The 25,774-nt window shown below is 39.0% G+C and overlaps 3 protein-coding genes across 3 annotated transcripts; 2 read left to right on the plus strand and 1 right to left on the minus strand.

Moving 5' to 3' along the window:
• Nucleotides 1–8,559: 8,559 nt before the first annotated feature.
• On the plus strand, nucleotides 8,560–9,447 carry LOC129722835 (signal peptidase complex subunit 2). Its single transcript, XM_055676620.1, has 2 exons — nucleotides 8,560–8,720; nucleotides 8,821–9,447. The coding sequence occupies exons 1-2, from the start codon at nucleotides 8,673–8,675 to the stop codon at nucleotides 9,355–9,357; spliced, it is 585 nt and encodes a 194-aa protein (XP_055532595.1). The 5' UTR covers nucleotides 8,560–8,672; the 3' UTR covers nucleotides 9,358–9,447.
• On the minus strand, nucleotides 9,432–11,308 carry LOC129722831 (SET and MYND domain-containing protein 4-like). Its single transcript, XM_055676617.1, has 2 exons — nucleotides 9,833–11,308; nucleotides 9,432–9,774 (listed from the first exon to the last, which is right to left on the minus strand). Exons 1-2 carry the CDS (start codon nucleotides 11,131–11,133, stop codon nucleotides 9,480–9,482), a joined length of 1,596 nt encoding a protein of 531 aa, XP_055532592.1. The 5' UTR covers nucleotides 11,134–11,308; the 3' UTR covers nucleotides 9,432–9,479.
• Nucleotides 11,309–18,279: 6,971 nt separating this feature from the next.
• On the plus strand, nucleotides 18,280–19,900 carry LOC129722833 (regulator of microtubule dynamics protein 1-like). The gene is made up of 3 exons (XM_055676619.1): nucleotides 18,280–18,619; nucleotides 18,887–19,120; nucleotides 19,180–19,900. The coding sequence occupies exons 1-3, from the start codon at nucleotides 18,443–18,445 to the stop codon at nucleotides 19,774–19,776; spliced, it is 1,008 nt and encodes a 335-aa protein (XP_055532594.1). The 5' UTR covers nucleotides 18,280–18,442; the 3' UTR covers nucleotides 19,777–19,900.
• Nucleotides 19,901–25,774: the final 5,874 nt, after the last annotated feature.

A 25,774-nucleotide genomic window follows, 5' to 3' on the forward strand; every position in this document is an offset into this window, starting at 1 on the left:
GATGGCTACCTTAGTCACCTAAATCGTTTTACAACAGCTTTGCAAAGAACGAGCTCGGCCTACGATTGCACTTTTCTTAATTTCAATATGAGCTACACGCATATTTCGTCTTTCAAAAAGCACATATTTTGCATCCTTTGCTTACCCCCAAAAAGATTCATTGTTACATTTAATACCTCGAAAAAAGGCAAAAGAGACGGTAATTCGCAGAACGTCTATGAAGTCACAAATTGTAGTTATGAACGATAATGCTTATGCTGAATATAAGGATTTAGAAGTAGTTGCAATGGTAAGGGCAAAGCTTTTCTATTTTTCAAAACTCAAATATTTTTTTGACGTAGGACTACGTCTTTGTTTTCTATACTAGATTACACTTTGTGAAAATGAAAATGAAACTGGCAAATGTTGCGTCAGATTTCAAACGGTTATAGCAAGCGGACGACTTAATGCATCGTAGTCATTTATATGTCGGTGGATAGATAAAATGTGTAACAATTTTTTGATATTATGTTCAACATTGTTGCTTTACTGCTTAATGGTGGAAAAAGGAGAAAAGTTCCAAGGTTAAGCTTTCCCATACATTTCCCTCGTTATTGGCTTGCTTCCCGAGCACAGATAACAATAACATGGACGAAATAAATTCCACTGCCTACATATTTTGACTCAACAAAGTGTATTGGTTTGTTTGTCTATGTCTAAGCTGCGTGGCCACGCCCTAATGGCAAAAATCTACTCTGAACTCGATACAAAAGACTGCGTGTAGAAAATTCAGCTTCAGTTTAGTTTGTTACACATAAGCGAGAGCAGAGCAGCTGTTAAAGGTACGCGACATTGAAACGAGAGCTGTATACGAGTCAACTTCCAGGCACTGCGGAACATGTTACATCTTTATTTTGCATACGGCAGAAACAGTTACCATCGTACGCTGCAAAATATTTAGCTGGCACAGCTACTGGAGGGCACAGCGGAGAGCAAACTTTATTATGCGCGGTTAAGCAAAATATTCATGGTGCGATTATCAGCGTTCTGTAGCACGAATTTCTTACTGAATATTATGGAATCGGTTCTTTTCAGAACTATAGATGCTTGAAGATAAGAGTTATGAGAATTTTCGCAACTACTACTAGTGTAAAATTTTCATGTATTCATGCATCGTTAGTTCTAAAATAACGACTATCAAAGATAAACGGTAGTGTTGCCTATGAACAGTTTAGCGCAGCATATAATATCGTCAGTTGAATTCAATACTGGCATAGCTCAAAACTCATAGTTTCGAGAAAAACGTGTTTGAAAATTTGCGCCGAAAATTTCTTTTTTCATTTTCGTGGAAAATTCCAATTTTAAGATTTCCTATTTTAATTGAACTTGTTCGGGTCTATGATGTGCATGTAATAAGCAAATGATAAGAGTTGGAACCTCATTTTTCCGTCTTTTTAGGGATATTTTAGCTTTGTGCAATAGAAGCACATCTACTTATATTTCTAGAAATATTGTGAATTTTGAAACGGGTCTTTTTGAGATGAAACTTTATAGTATTTGGCATCGTTTGCCATCAATAACTCATAACTGCAAAATACTGAGTTGTGCCAGTATTGAATTCAACTGACGATATATATTTAGTCCTACGTCACCATTTCATACAATCCCTAGGGCTGTATACCTTGTAGTATTTTTTTTGAGATTGAGAAATTAAAACCTATGCCACCATCGATATCAAACAAGTCACGCAGAGTACATTTATGGGATGCTACATTTATCAGTCGCAATGTGTACCGTAAACCTAGAAGTAAAGATATTTTCGCATACCTGGAAAACTTTCGACGGACAACTGGTATGGTATGATAAACAATTCAGAGCTATTACGCTTTAAGCTAAATCCTACAAATGAGAGGTGCTCCCTAATAATTTCTGTTGACTAATTCACTAGGAAATAAACAAAAGTTTAGAATTGAAAAAATAGCTTACTGTCATAGCACAGAATAACAAACGTTACACTGGAACCAAGCTCCATCTCAACAAAAAAAACAATCATTTTAAATTTTCATTTAAAAAACAGTCGTCGCCCGAAAACGTTATCTGGGGGCTGTCATGTAATCTTATACACTTTTCGTGGTTCTTAATTTGATACATGCACATACACTAGCGCTGTTGTCGGAATACAGGAGGCAACGCGAATGCGGCAGCAGGTGTTGTTAGTGTTACTCACGTGAACTACTGAACGATGGATTGATTAATAATTTAATCAAAGTATCTGTGGTGTTACCACGTACATAAGACATACGTAACACTCAGGAAGAAATCTTCCAAAAAAGTTGGTACCAAATGAACTACTCCAATGGTACCACACTCTGAATAAAATCACTGTTTGAGTTGTTTTTGAAGGCAGTGTACCTACGAAGCCCTGCATTTGTCTCGTTCCTACTCGAAAAATGCTGCATTAATTTTGTAAATAACTTTTTGACAGTTCCTTATAGAATTTTTCTTTGGTGCTCGATATAGCCGAGAAAAAGAAAATTCATTTTGTTCATTATTTGTCGAGCAGTTGGACAGGACGAGGTACGGAATACTATGGGGCAACGTGTACCAAAAAAACGCCAGTGTTACGCATGTCTTATGTATGTGGTATTACAGTGTATTTCAATTTGTTTTGTATATTTCAAATTATCTGATTTCGATTTTTGTACATGGATGTACTGGCAGTGTCGCATTCTCACTATGGATAAAAATTTGCAGAAGAAATTACATGTGGTAAATATCGGGGTAACTTAAACACGCAAAATCTAACACCTAATTGAATTTTTCTTCCGTTCTCTTAGCATCGTATGTGTTGAAAACCCTAAAAGAGGATCGAAAAGACTTCGTGATAAAAAAATACTAGAAAGAATTTTTTGAAGCGTATTATTGATTGAATTGGAGTAGAAATATGCTGATTCAAACTTTTATCATTGAGGATAATTCTGATGCGAGTAGAATAACCACAGAGGATAGTGATTCATGCATTCCCCATACCAGGGTTTAATTGGGTTGTTTAGCTATTCACGGATTTCTGATTTTTATGTATCAGCTAAAAGAGTTTAATTTTCTGAGCAAAACGCAATTTTTTGAAATTTTATATCATTGTCCTTCGATTTTTAAATAAAGAATAAAAATCGCTCTAAATCGCTACAATGACAGTTGTTATATAGGCGAACTGTCATTGTAGCAATTTCAAGCAGATTTCGAGCAGTTTTAATTCGTGATTTAAAAATCGAAGAAAAACGATAAAAAACATTTTAAAATCACATTTTGCTTAGAATATGCAGCTCTTTCAGATGATTTTAAAAAAAAACTGATATAGCTAAACAACCCAAGCTTTAGAAAAATTTTATGAATGCTTCGATGTTCTCCGACAGATTGCGCACTGAGCGAAAAGTAATTTAATTTGTTTTTTTTTCAGGGCAGTAATATTTTCAGTAGACAAGCTTAACACGACCGGAGAAAATTTTGTTCCATTTCAACATACTAATAATATATAATATTTTACAATTACTACTGCTAGTATGCTCAAAAACATCCTTACTTCGAAATAATAAATACTTTGGAAAGTAAAATACCAAAAATGATATACGGCCGACAAACGGTTTTTTATTGCCGAATTTTCCAATAATGTTAATTGATTCTCCTGAGTCAAACGATGAATTTAATGAATCTGTTGCAAGTCCAGCAGCCCACTGTCACAACACGCATACTTTTCGAGAGGCATTCCATATATTTTCCTCTAACGATATAATAATTAAAGTTTTTCTATGTACAAATTTGAATGGAGAATAACATGCTCTAACGCAAAAAACCACCTGGAAGCCGGTTTATGAAATTGAACTCTGGGGTGTTATTGATGTCTTGACTGCTGCTGATCAAAATCATTATAATAATTGTAGTATCGATGACATGGATACAACACTTGAAGCATGGAAGATACCGTTCTAGAGTTACACTATGAACACTATGAAACCTAGTTCAAGGTATTGATTTACTTTATCTGGTTCGACGATCGAACAACTCGAGCTGTAAGGTTCAAGATATCGCTGGATAAACTCGAACAAATTCCGACAATGTTCATATGTTTTAGAACTGTCAGAAAAGTTATAGGTTCCATCTATGAGATATTACAATAGACGAAAGTCTGTGGGTATGTAACAACTTTTTTTTCGTATGATTTGAATTAATAATCTAGTGGCATAACTAAAAAGTCGGCCGGGAAACCTTTCTATCGTATTGTATTGTATCGTACCGTATCGTAATACAGTAAGGTCGCTTTTTACGCCGTTTTTTTTATGCGGGTTGCTTTCCTCCATTACTCAAAAACGGTACAAGATATCGACCTCATTTCAATCACGTTTTCCGTTTTAGGCCACGAGTGATCATATATCAGTTTTAAAAAAAATCACACACAATTTTTGGTGTAAATACTCAAAATTTGAAATATTGCATTTTGGTCTCTAGATTGGCCACTATCATATTCAAACGAGGTTTGAACGTTTTAGAACGGTTTTCTTTGTTATATTTGCAACTCAAAAAAGTCGTTTTTTACGCGAGCCCATACAAATTTGGAACGCATCCCCTGCGTAAAAAGCGACCTTAGTGTATTTATATCAAACTTAAGTTTGGGATACTGAAACTAGAATTTGAGTTTCATCCCTCCTCCTCGTCGTTAATCGAACGAAAATGAATAGATTAAAATGAGTTTTTTTGTTGTTATCATAGAGAATCTACTCCTTCCATATTTACATTAAGAGCAAACTAAGAAAGTATGGTATACTAGCCCGGATTTAAGGGGGAGCAAAGAGGGCAAATGCCCCGGGCCTTTCAACACAAGGGATCCCCCTAGTCCTGGGTCAGACGCAAAGACAAAGTGGAGACCCTGTTTAGCTCGTCACCTTCCAGCGAAGCGTGTAAAGCTTTTAATCCGCTGGGTTCAAGTGATGCCGAATAAAGAGAAATCACGATTTTTTGTGATGAGGTAGAGCATGATGACCTGACGTGTGGACAAGAGGGGACCACAAACATGCCTGAAAATATGGTAGGAGATTTATTTGGTGACAAAATAGAATCAATCATCGACAGTATACGGTGTGCGGCTCATACAGCCCAGTTTGGTGTGTTAGCCGTACGAAAAAAGAATAGCTTACATGAAAAATATGTTGGCACATTGCGTCGTCAAGAGTATCATAAATTTTTCCGAAATAAAATAATTATTTACCGTCGATCGCAATCAAGAAACGATGGAACAGTGTTTTTTATGATGCTGATGCACAGGAAATTTATGGATCAGTTTTGTCAAGCTTGTGAACCACGCTTACTCTTGAATTTCAGAAGACTCACGTATCGCTGCACAGTGGTCGGAGGCTCAAAAAAAACGTAGAATTTTTATGTCAATATTTTTAATGGTTTATATTTTTCCAAGGTTTCTTACACCTTTCACCTCTTCATAACATTTCATGAGAATCGGTTGATATATTGATTTTTGGCAGCACTTTTAATGTTACTGTGTTAGCCAATTTCCATGATTTTAATATTCAAAAATCACCATTTTAGGCTTAACTTCCTCAATTTTGGATCAATAAGTTTCATTTTGAAGGGAAACTAATGTATTTTTTTGTCATTTTCCAACGTTTTCCAAAAACACAACCTGTTTTTAAATCAAGTTCAAAACATATTGCCGAAAGGTTAAAAACATGTACAGGTCGGACTCGATTATCCGAACATCAAAAAAATTTTCATTCCGGATAATCAAGTTTTCCGGATAATCGAATCACTCAAAAAATACTGAAATTTTGCGATTAACGAACATAAAATAAAAATTTCTTTTCTTTATTTTACTTGTATGATGCAGTGGCGTTACCAGAAATTATTTCTGAGGCGAAAAGGGGTGATTTCTTGAGAAGCATAAAAAAATAAATTAGACATTGATTATTTTCACTTATTTCGAACATGTCCCAAACATGCCGAAAGTGACTTAAATGGTAACAAATATGCCAGAAGGGATGGCGAAGGCAAAATATCGGAATAAAAATTAAAAATGGACACCAAAAAAATTAAATTCCGGATAATCGAATTCCGGATAATCGAGTCAAACCTGTATTTCAAATCTCATGTGTACCGTACAGTCTTTTGAAAAAATTCGAAACGATCAGATTATCAACAGCCTATAGGAAATGTACCCTACTTTTCATATCCCGGTTCACACAACGTTACTCCAAGGACTGAATAGACCTTTTTACGTACGAATGTGTTAGTGCCACTAGTTGGGGAAAATATTTATAAATAGCTGTTCTGTTTCCAATGCTATGTTTTAGCAGCTGGACAAAAATTCAGTTGAACACTCATTATATGTTCTGAACTTGTTGTCATTATATGTTCTGAATAAATTTGGTGAAAAAAATGGTGAAAAAGTAATAAAAGTCGAAGCAACGAGATGCGATTATTTACACGTTGGAAGAAACAAAAGCAACTTTACACGGTTTTACACGTTTACTAGTGTGCGTAGGTGAAAAGTCACTTATCTTTATAATGGTTTATCCCAAATCTCCTAATCACACCGTCGAGTGCAATGTTGAACAGTAAATTCGACAGCGCATCACCCTGATTCAAGAGGTCACAAATGTAATTGACACTTCGTTTGCAATGCGAACACATGATTTTGAGCCATCTAGCGTTACACGTATCAGCCTAATCAGTTTCGCCAAAAAACCATGTTCGAACATTATCTGCCACAACTCATTGCTTTTTGCCGAATAGTACGCTGCCTTGAAATCAATGAACAGGTGGGTCTACAAGTTGTACTCCCGGAATTTAGCCAGGATCGTCCACAGGGTAAACATCTGATCCGTCGTTGATCGGCCCTCACGTAAACCAGCCTGGTATCCGCCGACGAAGGACTCCTCAAGCGGTCTCAGTCTGTTGAGCAGGATACGCGACAGTATTTTTTAAGCCGAGTTCAAAAGGATTATCCCCAAGTATTTGGCGCACTCTAGTCTGTGCCCTTTCTTGTAGACTGAGCATATGAGGCCATCCAACCAACAACTCTCCCTACTGCCCTATCCTTAGAAGAAGCATGGTGCAAATTCCCCTCTCAGTCTTGTGCCGCGCGCCGTTGACAGTTGCATAAAACCTCCGCATATCATTATGAGCCATTCTTTCTTGCGCTTCAGTTATCACACTTTCTTCGTGCTGTCTTTTTATCTTGCGGTGGATTCGTTTCTCTTTCATTCTTGCTACCCTGTACCGTTATCTGGTTAGTCGGGTTAGTGATGGGAATAGGGATGGGAAATATCGACTAAAATGGCTATCGATAATCATCGATAATTTCCTAATGCTATCGACAACTATCGATAATTATCAATAGCTTGACAGATGGTCCGTTGTGGACAGGAAGAATATTTAAAAGTTTATTCGCACACATATTATATTATATCTAAAATTATCTCTAAATTTTCTAACAATTTCAAAGAGGATTTAGTGTGAGAGCGAACAAGCATCAACTCTTTCAAGCTTTCAACAATGGCAAAGCCAATTTATTTTTTTAGTTCTGGTTTCATTGTGGAGTATGAATGCCAATCCGATAGGTTTCCCATCCCTAAACTGATCCGCCTAATCGTAGTTTCAGAAACTGTAAATCAACGAAATTATTTGATGGGGAAACCTTGCCCAGCACCTTAAATCTTTGGTTAAGAAACATGAATGGTGCTTTCGACACATGGCAACTTTACTCACAAATTTGAGTTTGCTTGAACTGTTAACAAAAGTGAGTGATATTTAACTTACTCAATTTTTATCTTATAATAGGGTGTTTTAGGGGTATGTCTATTATTTTTTCTTTTAATAAGGAATGTCAAAAGAAATACATATTCTACTGACTTTTCTTATTTAAAACAGCAAAACTTTTGAAAAAATCGATTTCGAATTTTTACAACTGTAAGTGGTTTTAAGACATACCCTACCGTCAAGAAATCATGACACAGGTCATTTTTCAAATATCCACACTCCACAAAAGAATGCCTTTATACATATTAAATCGAGTGCGGTTAATCAACCGACTATTAAACTTCCTTTTATTCACACGCGCTCCAATGTTTTCAATATCAAGACATGTATTCACATCTGGCATCCCTGTCATAACACGTAAACCAGGGTTATATTTTCCACAAGCTAGCAGCAGAAATGTCACTTTGCTTACTATCAGGGTTATATTCCCCAAAAGCCAGCAACAGCAATGCCACTCTGTGCACTACTTGCCAGTTAGTGAAAATTTAAAACAAAAATATTTTTTTCAATTCTAAAATCAAAGAAAACTTGTAGAGATCTAAGACAAATTACGTGATGCCTACTGAAAGGTCGGTTATCGATTAGTATAAGAAAAAGCAGGGAATTTTTTCAAATTAAAACCCCCTATTAAAAAGAATGCCATTTTCATCGCAACGCTTAGTAATAAGCACCGTGCAGTCCCCTGGTTGAAAAAAAAAAGTGTAATGTCAAATGTGTAATATATCCTACAAATGTACCCCTTCAATTACAACCGCTTTGTCGAGTTGTCAAAACCTGGCGATTCTCTCCGGCGCAGGCATCTTTTCGAATCGTATTGATCTTTAAGTATTTTTCTGATTTTATTTGTCTATATCATCTAAAAGTTAAAAATGAGCTCAAAAACTAAGCGCAGCGACAATGGTGGTAAAGATGATGAAGTAAGTTACTGATACTTTCAATATAAACACAATTTCATATTCTGCGAATCGACACGTCAGAGGACCGATGAATGCTCATTGTTAATCTTATTGATTTCAGCCAGTGAAAATCAACAAATGGGACGGAACTGCGGTCAAGCACGCGCTAGACGATTCCGTCAAAACCGCTCTGATGAACCGGACCAACATGAAGGAACATCACGCCATCATCGATGGGCGGCTGCTCATTTGCGCCCTGGCTGTGGCCACCGCGCTGGTTGCCCTCGGTTACGATTATCAGTATTCTTTTCCGGCCTCTAAGCCAGTGCTGATTGTGTGTGTTTTTTTCTACTTCTTCCTAATGGGGGTTTTGACGGTCTACACGACGTACGTGGAGAAGGGCATCTTCGCGGTTGGCAATCAGACCGACGACAAAGGAACCCGAAAGCGCTGGCAGGCCAGTTCAGATATGCGCAAGTATGACGATAGGTACGAGCTGACTATCCAGCTGCGAGACTCCCGTGGTGTTCGGGAAGCTACAGTCGCCAAATCGGTGGCCAACTTCATCGATGTCAACGGAACGGTGCTTGATGATCTTGTCGCAAACGAGTTGAATCGAGTCGTGAACTCGCTTAACGGTGAAAAGAAACATAATTAATTTTTTTGCTCTCGCAGTTTCTGCTAAGAGCTGCAAAGTTTTCAAATTCCAAGCAGAATTAGTAATAAAAACGATTGGTCAGAAACAAAATGTTGTATTTTGAACTAGAAATATTAAAACCACTAAAGATGTTCAATTATTCGTTCTCTATACATTGACCACGCTTGAGCCAACTCTTTTTGTGGGTATTGATTGTCATGTCGCTGAATGAAATCTTCTAGGGCTCGCAATACGTTAGGACTTTCTTCGCTCGTATTGATTGATTGAAGTTCACATTGCAACTCGGTATTTTCTTCGATCGCGCTTAGCAGAGGGTAGTCTAACGTGCATCCGAGGCAGTGACAGGTAAAACTAAATTCCTTCTGGAGTTGAGTTTGGCGTTTATCCTTTGACATCACATCCGAAGATCCATTGGGGCTTTAAATAAAAATAAAGATGATGCTCAATGTAATAACAATACGGTTATTTTACTTACAAGTAGCACATAGTTATTTGTTCTCCTGCCAATATTGGCCGTTTCGTTACCAAGCACGATTCAAGACCTGCGGTAGTAAATCGTTCCGTGTTTGGAGCACAGGAATGATTAACCAATTGTAGGAACGGATAGTAGCATGTAACGCCGGACATGCTTTGGTCACAGATTTGTTTAGCTTGCTGCATCAATCGGTACAAAACATCTAACAGTAAAGTTTGGTAGTCTTTGCAAATTTGCTCTTCAATAGAACTGTTTCCGACTATCGCTATATTATAGATCAGTACAGTCAAAAATTGACTAACACCTTCCCCCGTTCGGTCTTCGGTCATATTCGGGCGAGGGTTCGACAAAACATGTAAATGTATACCAGTCGGATTTACGTTCCGGGGATCTCGATATTTATTCAGATTTTTCTCAAATCGGTGCATAAAATCAGCGGGATTTTTCATCAAATCAGTCATAACCAACCAGAACAAACGCAAAGTTAACAAAAACATTCGTGTGGGTTTCGGTCCTCTAAACAAATGAGCCAAGTCTTGCATAATTTCACATTCATAGCGATGATACAGTTCATACGCATCCAAACGACATTTCTCCGAGCAGTACATGGCCAAAACACAGTGCTTGCAAGGAATTAAATCGAATTCATTTTCGACCCCACAGGCTGCGCACCTGGTGTAAGTCACTTCGGGTTCAAGAACTACCAAAACCGGATGTTCTCTTAAAACGACATCTCCTACTTTAAAATCCTTTGATGCTGTCAGTCCTCTTCCATAACCCGGAATATCAGAAATATTGAAGTCATAGGTAGATTCTTTAGACTGTGTTTCTTTCGTTGCTAAATCATGTTCCTTCAATTGCGCCAAACACTTTTTCTCTCGCTCCAAAAGTTTCTCCATCTTATCCTTGGGATATCCATTAGCTTTCGCTAGCTCAATGTTTCGAATACACCGGTGGTACTGTTTCCGGTTAAAATAAACTGCCGAACGGTTGGCATAACCCAGAGCCAAATCCTCAGATCCATCAACGGCATGGCTAATACTTTCGTTGTACTTCCGAAGAGCGATGTCCAATTCAGTCGGCGGTTTCCGATAGCATTCATTGGCCTGTTCACGTAACTTTTTCGCTCGGGTATTATCTTTAGTAGCAGGTGATTTTGAAAACGGCCATAATTCTCTCCGGAAGTTTCGTTGCACTTCATCTAGTGACTCTGCCGGTATACCTTTTCGAGATATAATCCAAGAAGTGGCAAGACCAAATGACGGACAAGCCAACTGCTGGACCAACTCCGGACGGATCATGCTAAGCACCGGCGAATTTCGGTTACAAATTATATGAAATATTCGATTTGGTGTTTGCGGTTTGCTCTAAATACGAAAGGAAAAGGACTTTTGTGATAACCCAAACAAAAGGAGGAAGAACACTTTCGTACAGTTCGTGTAATAGGGATGGGCGATACTAGCATCGATACCAGCGGTATCGATACTAGGGGTTGGGTGATGTTTCACTGCTTGTACGTTTGTTATTGTTGTTGTTTTTCAAGGTGCAAAACCAAAATCTCTTAATGTCGGCAATAATATCAAAAGTGATTTTTTGAAGTAGAATACTTCTCTCAGGAAGTTCGGCTACATAGGGATGTGAAATGAAAATCTAAAACCGAAAAAAGTGAAAAATATGTCCAATTTCAAATGCTAATAAATCGGTTAGTATTCGATGGATTTCCTTCGTTCTTGCAGCAATAGATTGGAAAATCTTCTAAGATTCTTCCCAAAATAAGATAATTGTAATTTTATCATTCACACTATTGTACTATTGAAAATAGTCAAGCCATGTCAAAATGAAAAATTCGACCTCTGATTGGTCGTTACATGCTTGCTTCCCAAGCACGGTCGACAGGATCATATACCTTGCAATTGAAAACATGCTATTTGGCCTATATAAGAGCCTGTTTCAGCCGGAGCCGCTCATAATAGGTCTAGACAGCGACAACAGCAGTCGTCCTTCCTTAGCAGCAGCGCTAGCCCTGTGGTTGGTCACCACGTCTCAGGAGCAGCGCGGGTTTTCTCAGCGTGTGTCGCTAGACAGCCATTATTCCCCCCGTGTTGGGGCAGCATGAAGATTGCCATCAGGAAATCCAATTTTGAACATCAAAATGCCTTTTTGAAGGCAAATAAACAAATCATTAAAGTTAATAATTTTTGTCAACGCAAGCAAGCATTCTGTGTTGCATATTAGCAATTTAAATTTGTCGCACCCGTCTAATTTACTGAATGTGAAATAGCTTCCATAGTGCATGTTGTCCGTGTATCTTAATTCTCCCAATGTTAGGGCAGCTCAAAGGTTGTAATTAGCAACCGATTTTGAACCGCAAAATGCTTTTTTTTTAAGGCAAATAAAAAAATAATTGAAGGTTAATAATTTTCTGGCATCAACACAAGCAGACATTCTGTGCGGGATGCAATCAAATTCTGTTGTAGTTGTCTAATTTTTACTTTATTTAGTAAACCCCCCACTGTAGGGTCAGCGCAAAGGCTGCGATCAGCATAACCAACTTTGAATAACAAACTGCCCTGTTAGACCGCATTGACAAAGACAGTTAGTTCGACTATGCAGAGCTAATATGAAGTCGATTCAATCAATCAGCAGTAACAGAATTTCGTCGTCTCCCAGTTGCCAAGTTGGCAACATGATGCAACACGCAACAGCGAGCAAACGAAATCGCTTGATGTTACAAACCGCAATAAGATACGGGTTAAAACCGTTGCGTGTGTGAGAGCACCATCGGTGTTAATTCGCTGGATACAAAAATCAAATGTGAACTGTGGAATAATTCGTCTAAAGCAGTTCTTGCAGAGTGGGAGAGAGTCATGGTAATTTATGTTGTGGTAGTCTAGTTAAGGTTCCAAATTAAACTGTAGCTTGTTTGATTGCTACAGTCATGTTTTAGGGGCTAGATTGACCAACAAATGAAGTATTATTGAGAATAATTGCTTTGTCCGCCATTACTGATTTTTCTTTCGCGTACCTCGTGAAGGCTTTCGAGTACCCCCAGGGGTACGCGTACCCCAGGTTGAGAACCGCTGGTCTAAAGAACATAAGGAAATGGTAAACCTAAACTGAAAGGCGTGGCCTATTACGTAGCACCCTTCGGCTATAAAAGAGTGTTTCTGGGAAAACTAGCTACATTCATTAGTCGGAGGGTGAACTGGATGGACCGTCCACAACGTTGACAGCAGTAGCAGCAGATATCGGCACTCAGCAGTAACAGACCATAGCAGTGGGTCGCGCCTGTGGCTGCCTTCAAATTAAACACTTGTCCTGTGGTTGGTCACCACCTCTCAGAAGCAGCGCGGTTCTTCTCAGTGTGTGTCGCCAGACTGCCATTATTCCCCCACTGTTGGGGCAACATGAAGATTGCCATCAGGAAATCCAATTTTGGAAATCAAAATGCCCTTTTCAAGGCAAATAAACAAGTCATTGAAAGTTAATAATTTTTGTCAACGCAAGCAAGCATTCTGTGTTGCATCCTAGCAATTCAAATCTGTCGCACCCGTCGAATTTACTGAATATGAAATAGCTTCCACAGTGCATGTTGTCCGTGTATCTTAATTCCCCCAATGTTATGGCAGCTCAAAAGTTGTAATCAGCAACCGATTTTGAACCGCAAAATGCTTTTGAAGTAGAATACTTCTCTCAGGAAGTTCGGCTATATAGGGACGTGAAATGAAAATCTAAAACTGAAAAAAGTGAGAAATACGTCCAATTTCAAATGCTAATAAATCGGTTAGTTTTCAATGGATTTTATTCGTTTTTGCAGCAATCTATTAGAAATCTTCTAAGATTCTTACCAAATGCATGGAATTGCAATTTTATTATTCGAACTATTCTACTATTGAAAATTCTTAAGCCTTGTCAAAACACAAAATTCGACCTCCGATTGGTCGTTATACGATTGCTTTCTTAAGCTCGGTCGGCAGAGTTATGGACCTAGTAAATTGGGAATGCATCATTTGGCCTATATGAGAACTTCATCAGATAATAAACAGACATTTCATCGGATATTAAATCGAACAACTGAAATTTGAAGAACACAAATGAATATTTGAAGAGTTAATATTTTCTCGTTTTGCGCTATAATCTAAAGTTAATTATCTTCATCTACATCGTCAAGGCCGAGAAGAAGAAAATTTATTTTGTTCATTATTTATCGAGCAGTTTGACAGGGCGAGGTACGGAGTACTATGGGGCAACGTGTACCAGAAAAAAACGCCAGTGTTACGTATGTCTTATGTATGTGTGCATACTCTGACTATTATTACGTGTTTGCGTCGCTTAGTGTTTTGCTACGGTTATGCAGAACGCAAATAACGGCACGATGCGATTCGGCAAGACGAAATGTGTTGAAATGTATAGCTCTACTTCGCCTTAAAAAGAGCTGTACATTTCACCACGGTAAGGCGAATCGCATCGCGCCGTCATTCGCGTTCTGCATAACCGTAGCCTTTGTTCCGTTCCCGTTTAATGATGTCGTATTAAATGTGCATATTACAATTCGGCAACACCTCAACTTTTCATTTGCACAAAATTTAAAAATATTCAATGAACTTCATTCAAAATATCAAACAAAAAGAAATTACAATACTGCCATTGAACGGTCAACGTTTATATACTAGAAAAAATGACTGACACGCATGAAGCCGGGTTATCTTTCTTGTAAAAATATTCTACTTCAACCTTGCGGTCGTGGCTTTGCATACAACCTTCCTGTGATTTTTGTTGTTGTCATTAGGATTGGCACTCGCCATACTAGAGCTACCGATCGAATAACATTTGTTTTTCGCGCTTGTGGATCCGGATTACATCCAAGTTGCGGCCGATCGAACACACATAAAGCTGTCATAAGTCAGACTTAAATCAGCTGATCGTAACTGTCTCGTGGATTACCTTATATCGAGTGAGTAGTAAAAGAAAATTGCAATAATTTAACAAAATTTTAATTTTTCAATACAAAAATATTAGCATTGAACGCGGACTTGAAAATCATTGACATTTATGATTTTGTATTCACGTATTCAATTGAAGCGGTGCTGAAAAATTTGCTGTAAGTGGCCACGCTCCATTGTTTTTACTCTAATCTGATTAAGATCTACTCAGTTTGGTATTCTTATGCAAAATGTCAAAAAGTGAGTAATCAAGATGGGTAACATTTACTCAGATTTTAGTAATGGCCATGTTAACTCAGTTTTGAGTAATCTTCCGAAGAACAGTTGGCATCGCTCCTATTCATTGGCTAGCAGTGGGTATTAAATCTGTCATCGAAACAATAATTTCTTAATAAATTATATTACAAACAACAGATATCAATATTCCACAATAATTTCAGCCAAACGTCAGAATCACAGAGGGTTGGAAATATATGAATCAGCTCTTATTGGTGGTATTATTTGTGAATAATTCGCCGCAATCCCCATGTGCCCCACGGATGATTTTAAAACATTTGAAGACACGGGTGATTTTAAAACATTTATAAGGTTTCAGTGTTAAATAAATGTAAGTTGTTGAATGTTTTAAAATTGTTTTATTCATTGGGTCAGGTTTACAAAACACCACAAACATAAAATTTCATCATTTTACTCAAACTGGGTAACTTCTACCCATTTTATTAATTTCAAGCTTGCATGAACAGAGTAGGTTTTACTCAGTTTTTGACGTATGGAAGCTTTACTCAAAAGTGAGTAATCGTAAAAGAACTCAGATTAGGGTACCTCCACTTTCAACAAAAATGAGTGATATCTTACTCAGTTTAGAGAAATGAAAAATAAGCGTGTTCACAAATAATACCACCAATAAGAGCTGATTCATATATTTCCAAACCCTCTGTGATTCTGACGTTTGGCTGAAATTATTGTGGAATATTGATATCTGTTGATGCCAACTGTTTTTCGGAAGATTACTCAAAACTGAGTTAACATGGCCATTACTAAAATCTGAGTAAATGTTACCCATCTTGATTACACAGTTTTTGACAATTTGCATAAGAATACCAAACTGAGTAGATCTTAATCAGATTAGAGTAAAAACAATGGAGCGTGTATAAATCAGAGCAGAAGATTAACGCTGAAATTCCGCTGGCTAAAATAAAATCAGCGCCAGCTATGTATGAAACGTAGCTTCTATTTTCCAATTATTTTCTTTTTTTCATTGATATTCGTCACAACATACACTGCCGTTCCAAGCATAACTGTCCCAGCGTCCATAAGGTTTCCATAGAACATGGGATAGATATGCTTTGAACGGCAGTACACACACTTCTTACGCTTTGTTTTAGCATTGGGCGATACGATGGAGAGTATCGATACTTCAGTATCGATACCCAAAGAGCCAAAGGTATCGAGATACTCGAAATATCGGCCAAAAAGTATCGATACCAGAAGGATCGATACAATAGCTAAGAAAATTTTTTGAATTTTTGTAAACACAAGGTAAATAATGAGGACTTATTCGTTGTTTTTCTGGTATCTATCCGCATTCTCTAGAGCAGCATGAATCAAATGACTTCACAAACAAATACATACAGGTAATGCAGAAATACTGAGCTTTGGCAAAAAATGAATTGAACAACTTAAATCTTCAAGATTTGTATTCACTGGCCTAATGGGCTGTAAAGCTCCCGTCTTATTTGTATAAATTATTGACACACTTCCGTATAAATTGATGAGAAAGTTGATGACATAAAAAAGTTAGATATGTCAGCGAAAATAAGATAGTGAAGTCTACCGCTGAATGTTTCTTAGTAATCAATATTGCAATTTTATTTTTCACTTGTACTTAAACTTGTGTCGACGGAAAGCATGAGTTAGTTTCCGCTTGTCAATATTCGATCTGAACAATGTAACCAGAAAACTTATATTTGTTTTTGTAATACAAATCTTTTTACTTTTGTCCTGTGTCAAAATGTCATACGGTCATATGCCGTCTAAGAGAGAGAGAGAGAGAGAGATAGACGATGAAAAAATCACCAATTTGGCAACTGGGCTTTATCTCTTCTCAAAACGCAAAGTTGAATGACTTTTCATTTGATTCGTATAACCGGTGGTGACGATGAAAGTACTGGGGAGTAATAAAGTGCATCGCAAAAACCGTTAAGGTGTTTAATTCTTTGTTTATGTTTAATTTTAAATGCTTTCACCAAAACAATAGATAATTACTTTGTTAGCTATGAAAGACTTGTCAACCTCCGGCTAAAAATCACTGTGATAATGCAATTTTGAAACATTCTTATTAATTGTCTAGCAATAGACCTCTCCAATCGTGCATGTATTGGTGCACTTTACACCGCGTGAGTCGGATGGAAAACGACGCAATCAAAGTGCTGTCAAAATACTTGCATTGATTGCGAAATTTTTATTTACTGTCGCTGACTCGAAAGTTACTTTATTCCTACGCGGATTGTGTGACTTGTTTATGGATAGTATCTTACAAAATGAATATTTAATTTACAGTACCGAGTAACCAAAGCTAAGCAAATTGAAATATATATAGACTATATTTTTCGATTTATTCAACCCCGGTGAAGTAAAGCAAGTATCATTCATGAGGCAAACACAACAATATTGTACGCTTAGCCTTGAGGCTAATAGCGGTCTCGATCAACGAGATTAGTTGAGAGAATTCGTTATCGATATTGTTTTTGGCACATTTTGCATGTGTAAGATAAGTACAACGATACCCCGTGATCCAGTGCTGAGTCGAGAAAATTTCCAGCTCGAAAAGTTCCTCGACTCGATTGGGAATCGAACCCGATATCACAACCGTGTGGGAGAGCAAGCCGACCGACATCGGTAACCACAGAGCCACGGGGACCATAAGGCAAACAACCCGAATTAAGTGTTTGTGACTAAGTTGTCAGAAAGCTCTATAGGACAAGCAAAACGTATGGCAATAAACATGTTCTATATTGTATATATTGTATATTGTTGTTATCTTTCTTTTTCGTTTGGCTCACAACATTCTCTCTGTCTATTTCTTCATCTAAGTTTTGCTAGTGCAAATAGACTTGTGCGATTTTTATACTGACAGTGGCAGCTTTTTAGTGGTTCCAGCTTCCAGCTCTATCAACTAGCTGGCATCTCTATCTTATTTGCTTTGCTTCATCGCAGCTAACATCGCAGCGGATCCACGATGTGTGGGCCCCACTGACACTGACAGACAGCATAACATAGCGTATGAAAAGTGGCAGCGATCTCGTTTACATATTGAGATGTCAGCCCTTGAAACATGGTGCGATTTTAGCTAACTGGTTCGTATGCATAAAAGAATATCGATACAAATATCGCGGTTTTTAGTATCGATACGGTCGAGTATCGTACGCTTGTGTATCGATCCAAAAAATCGAAATATTGTCTCGAAAGTATCGATATTTCCGATACCGATACAATATCGCCCATTGCTACTTTGTTTACTATTCCATTCTATTTTTTAGCCCCTTTATTTTGTATCGCAAGTTTCGATTCATCGCTCGTAATTGTTCCTGTTTATTTAATCAAATGTTCAGTCGAGCTGAACGGGTAAACGGAACAGTAACACTTTGTAGTGGTAGATGATAATAAAATGATATTTCAAAGGTTCAATGTCCAACATTATAGTCAGTTGCTGATTGCTAGTGTCTTAGCACTAAGACAAACGCCACTCATCCGGAGCTGGAGGAATTACTTCGATAGAAACAACTTGACTCAGCTGCGACGACAGAAACCTTTTGTATTTGAAAGATTACTGCAACGGGAAACGGTGAGTAATTGGAATATTTGCTCTATTAATATATTTTCTGTTGTTTTGCTTCAATTTGTAAGAATAACTATATATTTAAATCGCGCATTATCATGTTTGGTTTTAGTTTCTGTTAAGATTACGTTAGAAGTGGGTAAAGTTCAAACTGGCTCTGCTATCAAGTTTGTATCAAATAGTAGATAACCGTGTTGTGCTATCATTTTTTTTTGCGATTGATAGGAGAAGAGAGTTCAAAATAAATTTTGTTTTTTTTTTTTCTATTTTCAGTTACCAAAAGTTCGTGAAACTCAGCAAACCCGTAATACAATACCAATTGCCTTTTTTGTGTCACTCTCGTTGTTTTCCTCAAGCGAATCTAAACCAGCCGCTGAAGCAAAAACCAAACAAACCAAAATGACTGAAGAAACTGCGAAAAATCTTGGCGATACGATTCAACATTCCGATCAGCTGTTCGACGAGAACAATTTTCAGGAAGCTTACGATTTACTTCAAAAATGTTTGGTAAGTGTTAAATTTATAGATATACATTTCATGTTCTTTGATTTTCATTGTCTCTACAGGAACCCGAAAAATTCGAAATCAAATGGCGTTTAGCACGGGTGCTGTACAACCTTTCGAAAACCGTCCCAAGTCCGAAAAAAGAAGAAATGATTCGCGAAAGCTTCAAATTAGCTAACGAGGCTCTTGCACTGGATGACAACAACTATCTTTCCCACAAATGGTACTCGATTACGTTGGACGCGAAGAGCGGTCTGGATGGCATCAAAGAACGTGTAACTCAGCTGGAAAACGTAAAACTGCACATGAGAAAAGCAGTCGAGCTCAACCCTGACGATGCCACCAGCTGGTACATTTTGGGACAGTTCTATTACGGTCTGGCTGAACTACCCTGGTACCAGCGAAAGATAGTGTCGACCATTTTCGCCACTCCACCGACCGGAACGTACGAGGAGGCCCTGGAGTGTTTCGAGAAAGCTGAAAACACTAAGCCCAACTTCTACTCAATGAACTATTTGATGCTGGGGAAGACCTACCAAGCGCTGAAAAAAATGGACAAGGCAAAGGAATTTCTCACCCTGGCAGCCAATGTGACGGTGCTTAACGAGGACGATAAGGAGGCAAAGGAAACAGCAACGAAGTTGTTGAAAAAACTGTAGTTTTAGATATTTGGCAATTAGGACAACGTGACAATTATTTTGATCTATTGATCTTATTATTATGAGAGTTAATGTTAAGAGAGGGGGAGTTTAATAAAAAAAGGATTCGGTTTTTTTGGCATAATTTGGATGTTTGTATTCAATAAAGAAAAAACATCTATTCAAATTCTTATAATATTCCATCTTTTTATTTTTCGTAGACCTCAATCATGCTGGAACAAAGTTTTCAAAATCGGTTTCTCTATAAATTGTGAAGAAGGCCCCGTTCAATACAACGGGTTTTCGTAAACCTTGGTAAAGTTTCTATCCAATGGTTCAAGCAAAAGGTACTCTTGAAAACTATTATTAAGGCCAAACGGGGTTGAAGTCACAAATGGCCGTCTTCGAGCCACCACTTCGAATTTTCAGAAACCCACTATGTACCTAACAGCCTATCTGTCTTATAAGCGTTTGGTACGGGGGCGAAGTTTGTCAGACCCATAGCCGGATTTAAGGGAGGTCCAAGGGGTCTATGGCCCCGGGCCCCCACAAAAGTTCCTTTCTTATGACTCATGACTTAATACAAAACCATAAAAATCCGAAAAAAAAATCATTACACTTCAAAATTACTGTAATTTAACCCTCTCTCTACCATGGTCACTCTAGAGCACCACAAATTTGGATACAAAAAGTCTATCGAAATAATTACCAATGCTACTCAAAACGCATGAATATAAAGCAAAGCCTTGGTGCTACATTCCATATCGGAATCGACCTTCTGTTTTACTATACACAGACTTCGCAGCCGACTCTTAAGTGTACAGGACAATTGCGGGGCTAGCGCTACGATCCTACTGACACTAACAGTCTCTCCCGAGCCGAGACTCGAACGTACGACGACTGGCTTGTTAGGCCAGCATCGCACATCGAGACCAGCTGGGAGATTATCGCATGAATATATTCTTGAATAATATACTGATTGTTCAATATCATATTTATGCATTTTGAGAAGGATTGGTGAATATTTCTGAAGGCTTTTTGCATCCAAACCTATGGTGCTCTAGAGTAACCATGGTGAAGAGACGGTTAAATATGTCGAACGCAATCCTTTCTTTAACTTATATTTCTGTATAACATATATGTTACTTCATTGAAATTTTGACAACTGAAAAGAGGGCCCCCACAAGGTACTTTGCCCCGGACCCTCTTAATCTGGTCCTAACCAGACCTCAACGTCCTGTGGAGTCTGTAGTAGGCACGACTTTCAGCTACTATATGTCTGCGTATTTCTCTGCTGCAGTTGTTGTCTTACGTTACCAATGATCCGGGGTATACAAATTCGTCAACCACCTCAAACTTATCTCCGTCGATTACTACGCTACTGCCTGTGCGAGCCCTATCGCACTCGGATTCCCCTGCTAGCAGGTACTTGGTTTTCGACGTATTCCCCTTCAATTCAACCTTTTCTGCTTCAAGTTTCAGCTTGGTGTACTGTTCAGCAACCGCCTGGGTTTCAAACACCTTCAACTTCAACCGTAATGTTGAACAGGAGGCAGGAAAGACCGTCGCCTTGTCGAATAGTCCCTTGCGTGTTTCAAACGAATTTGATACCGCACCCGATAACTTCACAAAGCACTGTAAACCATCCATCCAGCCTTAATCAGTGTTGTTAGTTTCGCAGGGAAGCCATCTTCGTCTTTAACATTCCACAGCTCCACACGGCCGATAGTGTCGTAAGCGGTCTTAAAATCGATGAAAAGGTGGTGCGTTGGAACTTGGTATTTGTGACACTTTTGAAGGATTCTCCGCAGCGTAAAGATTTGGTCCGTTATCGATCGCCCTTCCACAAAACGTGGTTGATAACTTCCCACAAACATTCGTGCTAGCACCGAGAGATAGCGAAGATAATCTATGAGGCTGCGTTGATAATCGTGATCGATCGGTAGTTCTCACCTGGGATTCTCACGTTCCAAATTGTCGCCATTCTTGTATATTGGGCATATTATTCCCTCCTTCCGCTCCGCCGGTAGCTGTTCTGTATTTCAGATCTTGACTATCAGCTGACGCAGACAGGAAGCCAACCTTTCCGGGCCCAGCTTGATAAGCTCCATTGTGATGCCATCCTTTCCAGCTTTTTATTGTTTTTAAACTGCTTGATATCATCCTTGACCCATTCCCGGCGGAGAGAAATTAGATTTTACCTCGAAGAATGACCTTCAAACTCTCATTACTCAGCAACTACATGTATAATTGACACAAACTGGATTGCATACTGTAGATCGGTCTGTTTTCTAACCGTATTGAATAGTTTCATTGTTCAAAATATCAAGTATAATTGTAAAGCTGTAATCCAAGTTAAGATATCAGGTGATGCCAAACGCATCATCCGCCGGGAATGGGTTAACTTTACTTATCGTGGGAAGCGGTATGTCTCCTTCATCCGCTGTGCTGACGAGGTCGTTCCTCCGATCGCAATGGTCCTCTGCCTCTGCGCCATTCAGGTGTTCATAGCAGTGTTGCTTCCACCTGTCGAGATTCCTACATCTTTTTCCCGACAACTTCCAGCTCGCAACACAAAGCCTGCGTGGGATGCGTTTAGTTTCTTGTAGAATCTACGTGTTTCTTGGAAACCATACAGGTGCTCCATTTCCTCACACTCCAGTTCCAGACCCCGGGAAAGATGGGTCTGCTATCTTCGTTTTGTTTGTATTGACTCATGTTCAGGGTCAGATAAAGGCTTGTGGGGGCCCGGAGGCTTAGTAATATGTTGGTGGCTCTTTTCAGTTGTTGAAATTTCAATGAAGAATCAAATCATATAGAAATATCAGTTGGAGAAAGGTTATAGAAGAATTGTGTCAGTTTTGTTCAAATTATGTTATTTTAAGTCTCACGAAATTTTTCGTGTTGTGAGTCATTTGAAGTAAACTATTGTGAGGGCCCCAAAGTGTGGGGACCCGGGGGCCATGGCCCCCTCCCCTCTTAAATCCGACTATGCTCACGTCGGGTCCTTTGCTGCAGCATCAATGCCCGAGATGCATTCTTAAAATCTGGAATCGTTTGAGACTCCTCGTCAAACCAACCGTTACGTCGATTCCTCTCGACGAATCCAACAGCATCTTCCGCTGCGGATTTCGGTAAGCGTTCCCTCTCTGGCAATGATGCCTCAAGACTTTGCGCGTACTCAGTAGCGACTTCGTGGAGTTTAAGTTGCTCCAGATCATAACGTGGCGGTTGACGGTGTTTTGACAATCGAAAGTCCTTAGTTCATTGACTATCAGGAGATAGTGATCAGAATCGAGGTTTGTACCACGATATGTTCGGACGTCGATAATATCCAAGAAGGGCCTTCCGCCAAACGTTACCGATTTTCGTTTTAGTCTGCTATGGTTATATTCAGTGGTACCGATACAAGAGGCCATGCTGAAAGTAGGTACACGGTCAGCGCTGAACTTGTCAATAACCGGTCTGAATTATTTTTCCTGGCCAACCTGAGCGTTGAGATCTCCGGTAGCGATTTTGACGACATGTTTTGGGCTGCTATCGTATGCACGCTCCAGCTGCGCGAAAAAGGCGTCCTTATCGTTATCATTACTTCCTAGGTGATGGCTGTGCTCTTTAATGATGCCAACGTTGAAAAAGCGGCCTCTGATCCTCTACTTGCACATTCCGTTGTCGATCGGCCACCACCCAATCACGCGCGTCTGCATTTTGCCTATGAGCTATGTTCAGCTCGTGTGTGTTGTTTCAGCTCTGGTAGATGGTGTAATCATATGTGTACGTGTGTACCGCTACTTCCTTATAGCATACCTCCTGTAGCGCTTGTCGAACTTACGGGCTCTCAATAAGTCGGAAAGAATGCGAGTACTTCTCAAAAAACCAGAGACTTGAAGTTCCTGTACTGATTGTTTTTACGGCTGGCTTGTAAAGCCTGCACCTCAAGTCTCACCGGAGGACTATCGTGACAGTCCCACGCTGGCACCAGGACGTTGATCAGCCGCTACTAATATACAGAACAGAGGCTGTTTTGAGCCGCACCATCTTGTGTGAACAGACGCTCGGGTTAGCGAAACATTTCCTTTACCGCCGAGAAAAGGTTAACGCACCAATGATCCCGGCACACCTTCTCAATTAGCTATTGTGGTGGATGACAAAATACCCAGGATACACCAACCAGTTGTGTCCTTGTTTCAGCTGGCAGTCTATTGTGATCGTATGACTCGTGGAGGTGTCAGATAGGAAAATGTGAGGACCGGAGCTAAGTTTGACACTCCTTCCAGGTCGTCAACTCACCATTTGGCCGTTTTATGGGCACTGAATCTTTCACGCAAAATACGGCCGAAGGGTGTCCTCCTGAAATTTAAACTTTATCTTGTAAACACATATTTGTACCGGTTGCTCGAGTGAAAAACTGTTTAGTTAGCAGCAAAGTGTTATGCAGCTGCAAAGATGTAAGTTTTTATTCCAATTAGGCTGACAAGCTTTAGTTTAATTCCAACCTACCTACATTCAGTGTTTTTTCTTCTTCCCACTCAAACTTTCTTCTTAGCTATTCTCTTACTGTCTCGATACTTCTAGCTGAGCATTTAATTCATACTGTCCCTACACCTGTTATCTTAAGAATAAAATTTATTCAAATTTGTGGCAATTTTAGCACTTACAAATCTCATCCCACGTTTCGCTTCTAATCGCGTACAACACAATCAAACAATTAGAGCTGTCGGTCGATCCCGATCTATTTGTCCGAGAGCACGGACTGCACTTCTGGCATAGAACAATCGCGTGCCGCTATGGGCTCAGTTCTGGAAGTGTTGCGGAAGCCGGTTCAATTTTAATAGTTGTCATGTGAAGATGTGCAACATGCAGCTGCAGTGTTGTTAGTCTCGCTCATGAACAGCATGCAACACCTGAGAGGTTCTCGTTTCTACCGATATCACACATTGGAGTATTCACCAATTACCATTCAAGCTATTTCTCGTTCTTTTTCATTTTCTTCCTTGCTCGCATTCGCTCCCGAAATCATATGCGCGCAATCGTGTCTACTCTCCTACTCGCGATCAGACAATTGTTTTATGATGCATTGCGGTGATTGCGGAGGCGCAACAAAATATTTTAAATAGGGTATTGGACTACTTCGGCAGCGGTTTACTTCGGCAGCGGTTAACTTCGGCTGGTTTTGCATTAGGCTATTGGGGCACGTAGCAAAACCAGGTAGGTGAAGAAAGCATTTCAGTCGAGTACTCCTACTCGCAAGTACGCACTCGCGTACCCTTTTACAGACGCAGATTAGCAAGACAAAAGCGTTTTTGCGTGCCGGTGCTCGTTAGCTGCTGCTGTGGCGAGTGCATGAACGATAAAGAGTATCTCAAAAGCGTGTGTGTAGAAAACTTGAGAAGCCTAGCATATGTCTCGTTCTCATTGAGAAGCTGCTTGAAGCAGAAACAAGGAGAAAAATTTTGTTTTTCGTTCGCTTTGAAACGCTGATTAGCTGCCCATGTATTTGTATTAGAAGAACTATTGAATCTAAAAATTTAATCATTGAAGAAATAAGACGATATATTTTCTAGGCACAAACACTGCAAAATTGAAAAAAAATCCTAAATTTATTTCTGGATTTTAAAAATAAATGATTAACTTTCTACCCTTTCCTTACGCTGAATTAGGAAAAATTACCCGATATACAGTTGAACGAATACCTCTCCAGGAAATTATAATTACCGATATATGGCAGGAGTTACTAACGAAGCTCGGTAGAAGGATGGAAATATAATGAACCTGTCACTTACCGCGGTGACAAATAAAGCTTCTTTTTAGTTAAAGCTATTAGAGATGCACAGATAAACTCGGTCTCTAGCAAAAATGATTGTAACTCTTCCATACCCTTCCTTCTCTAACCGACCGTAAAGGCGTAGCCGGCGCCGTTAGCCATCTTTAAAATAAGCAGAAGCTACTGAACGGTTGTACATTGACCGCATTTCGGGAATGCCTCATAGAATATCATTATTTTCCAACTAACTTCCAA

Source organism: Wyeomyia smithii, chromosome 2, assembly GCF_029784165.1.
Source record: "Wyeomyia smithii strain HCP4-BCI-WySm-NY-G18 chromosome 2, ASM2978416v1, whole genome shotgun sequence".
NCBI classification, from domain to species: Eukaryota; Metazoa; Arthropoda; class Insecta; order Diptera; family Culicidae; genus Wyeomyia; species Wyeomyia smithii.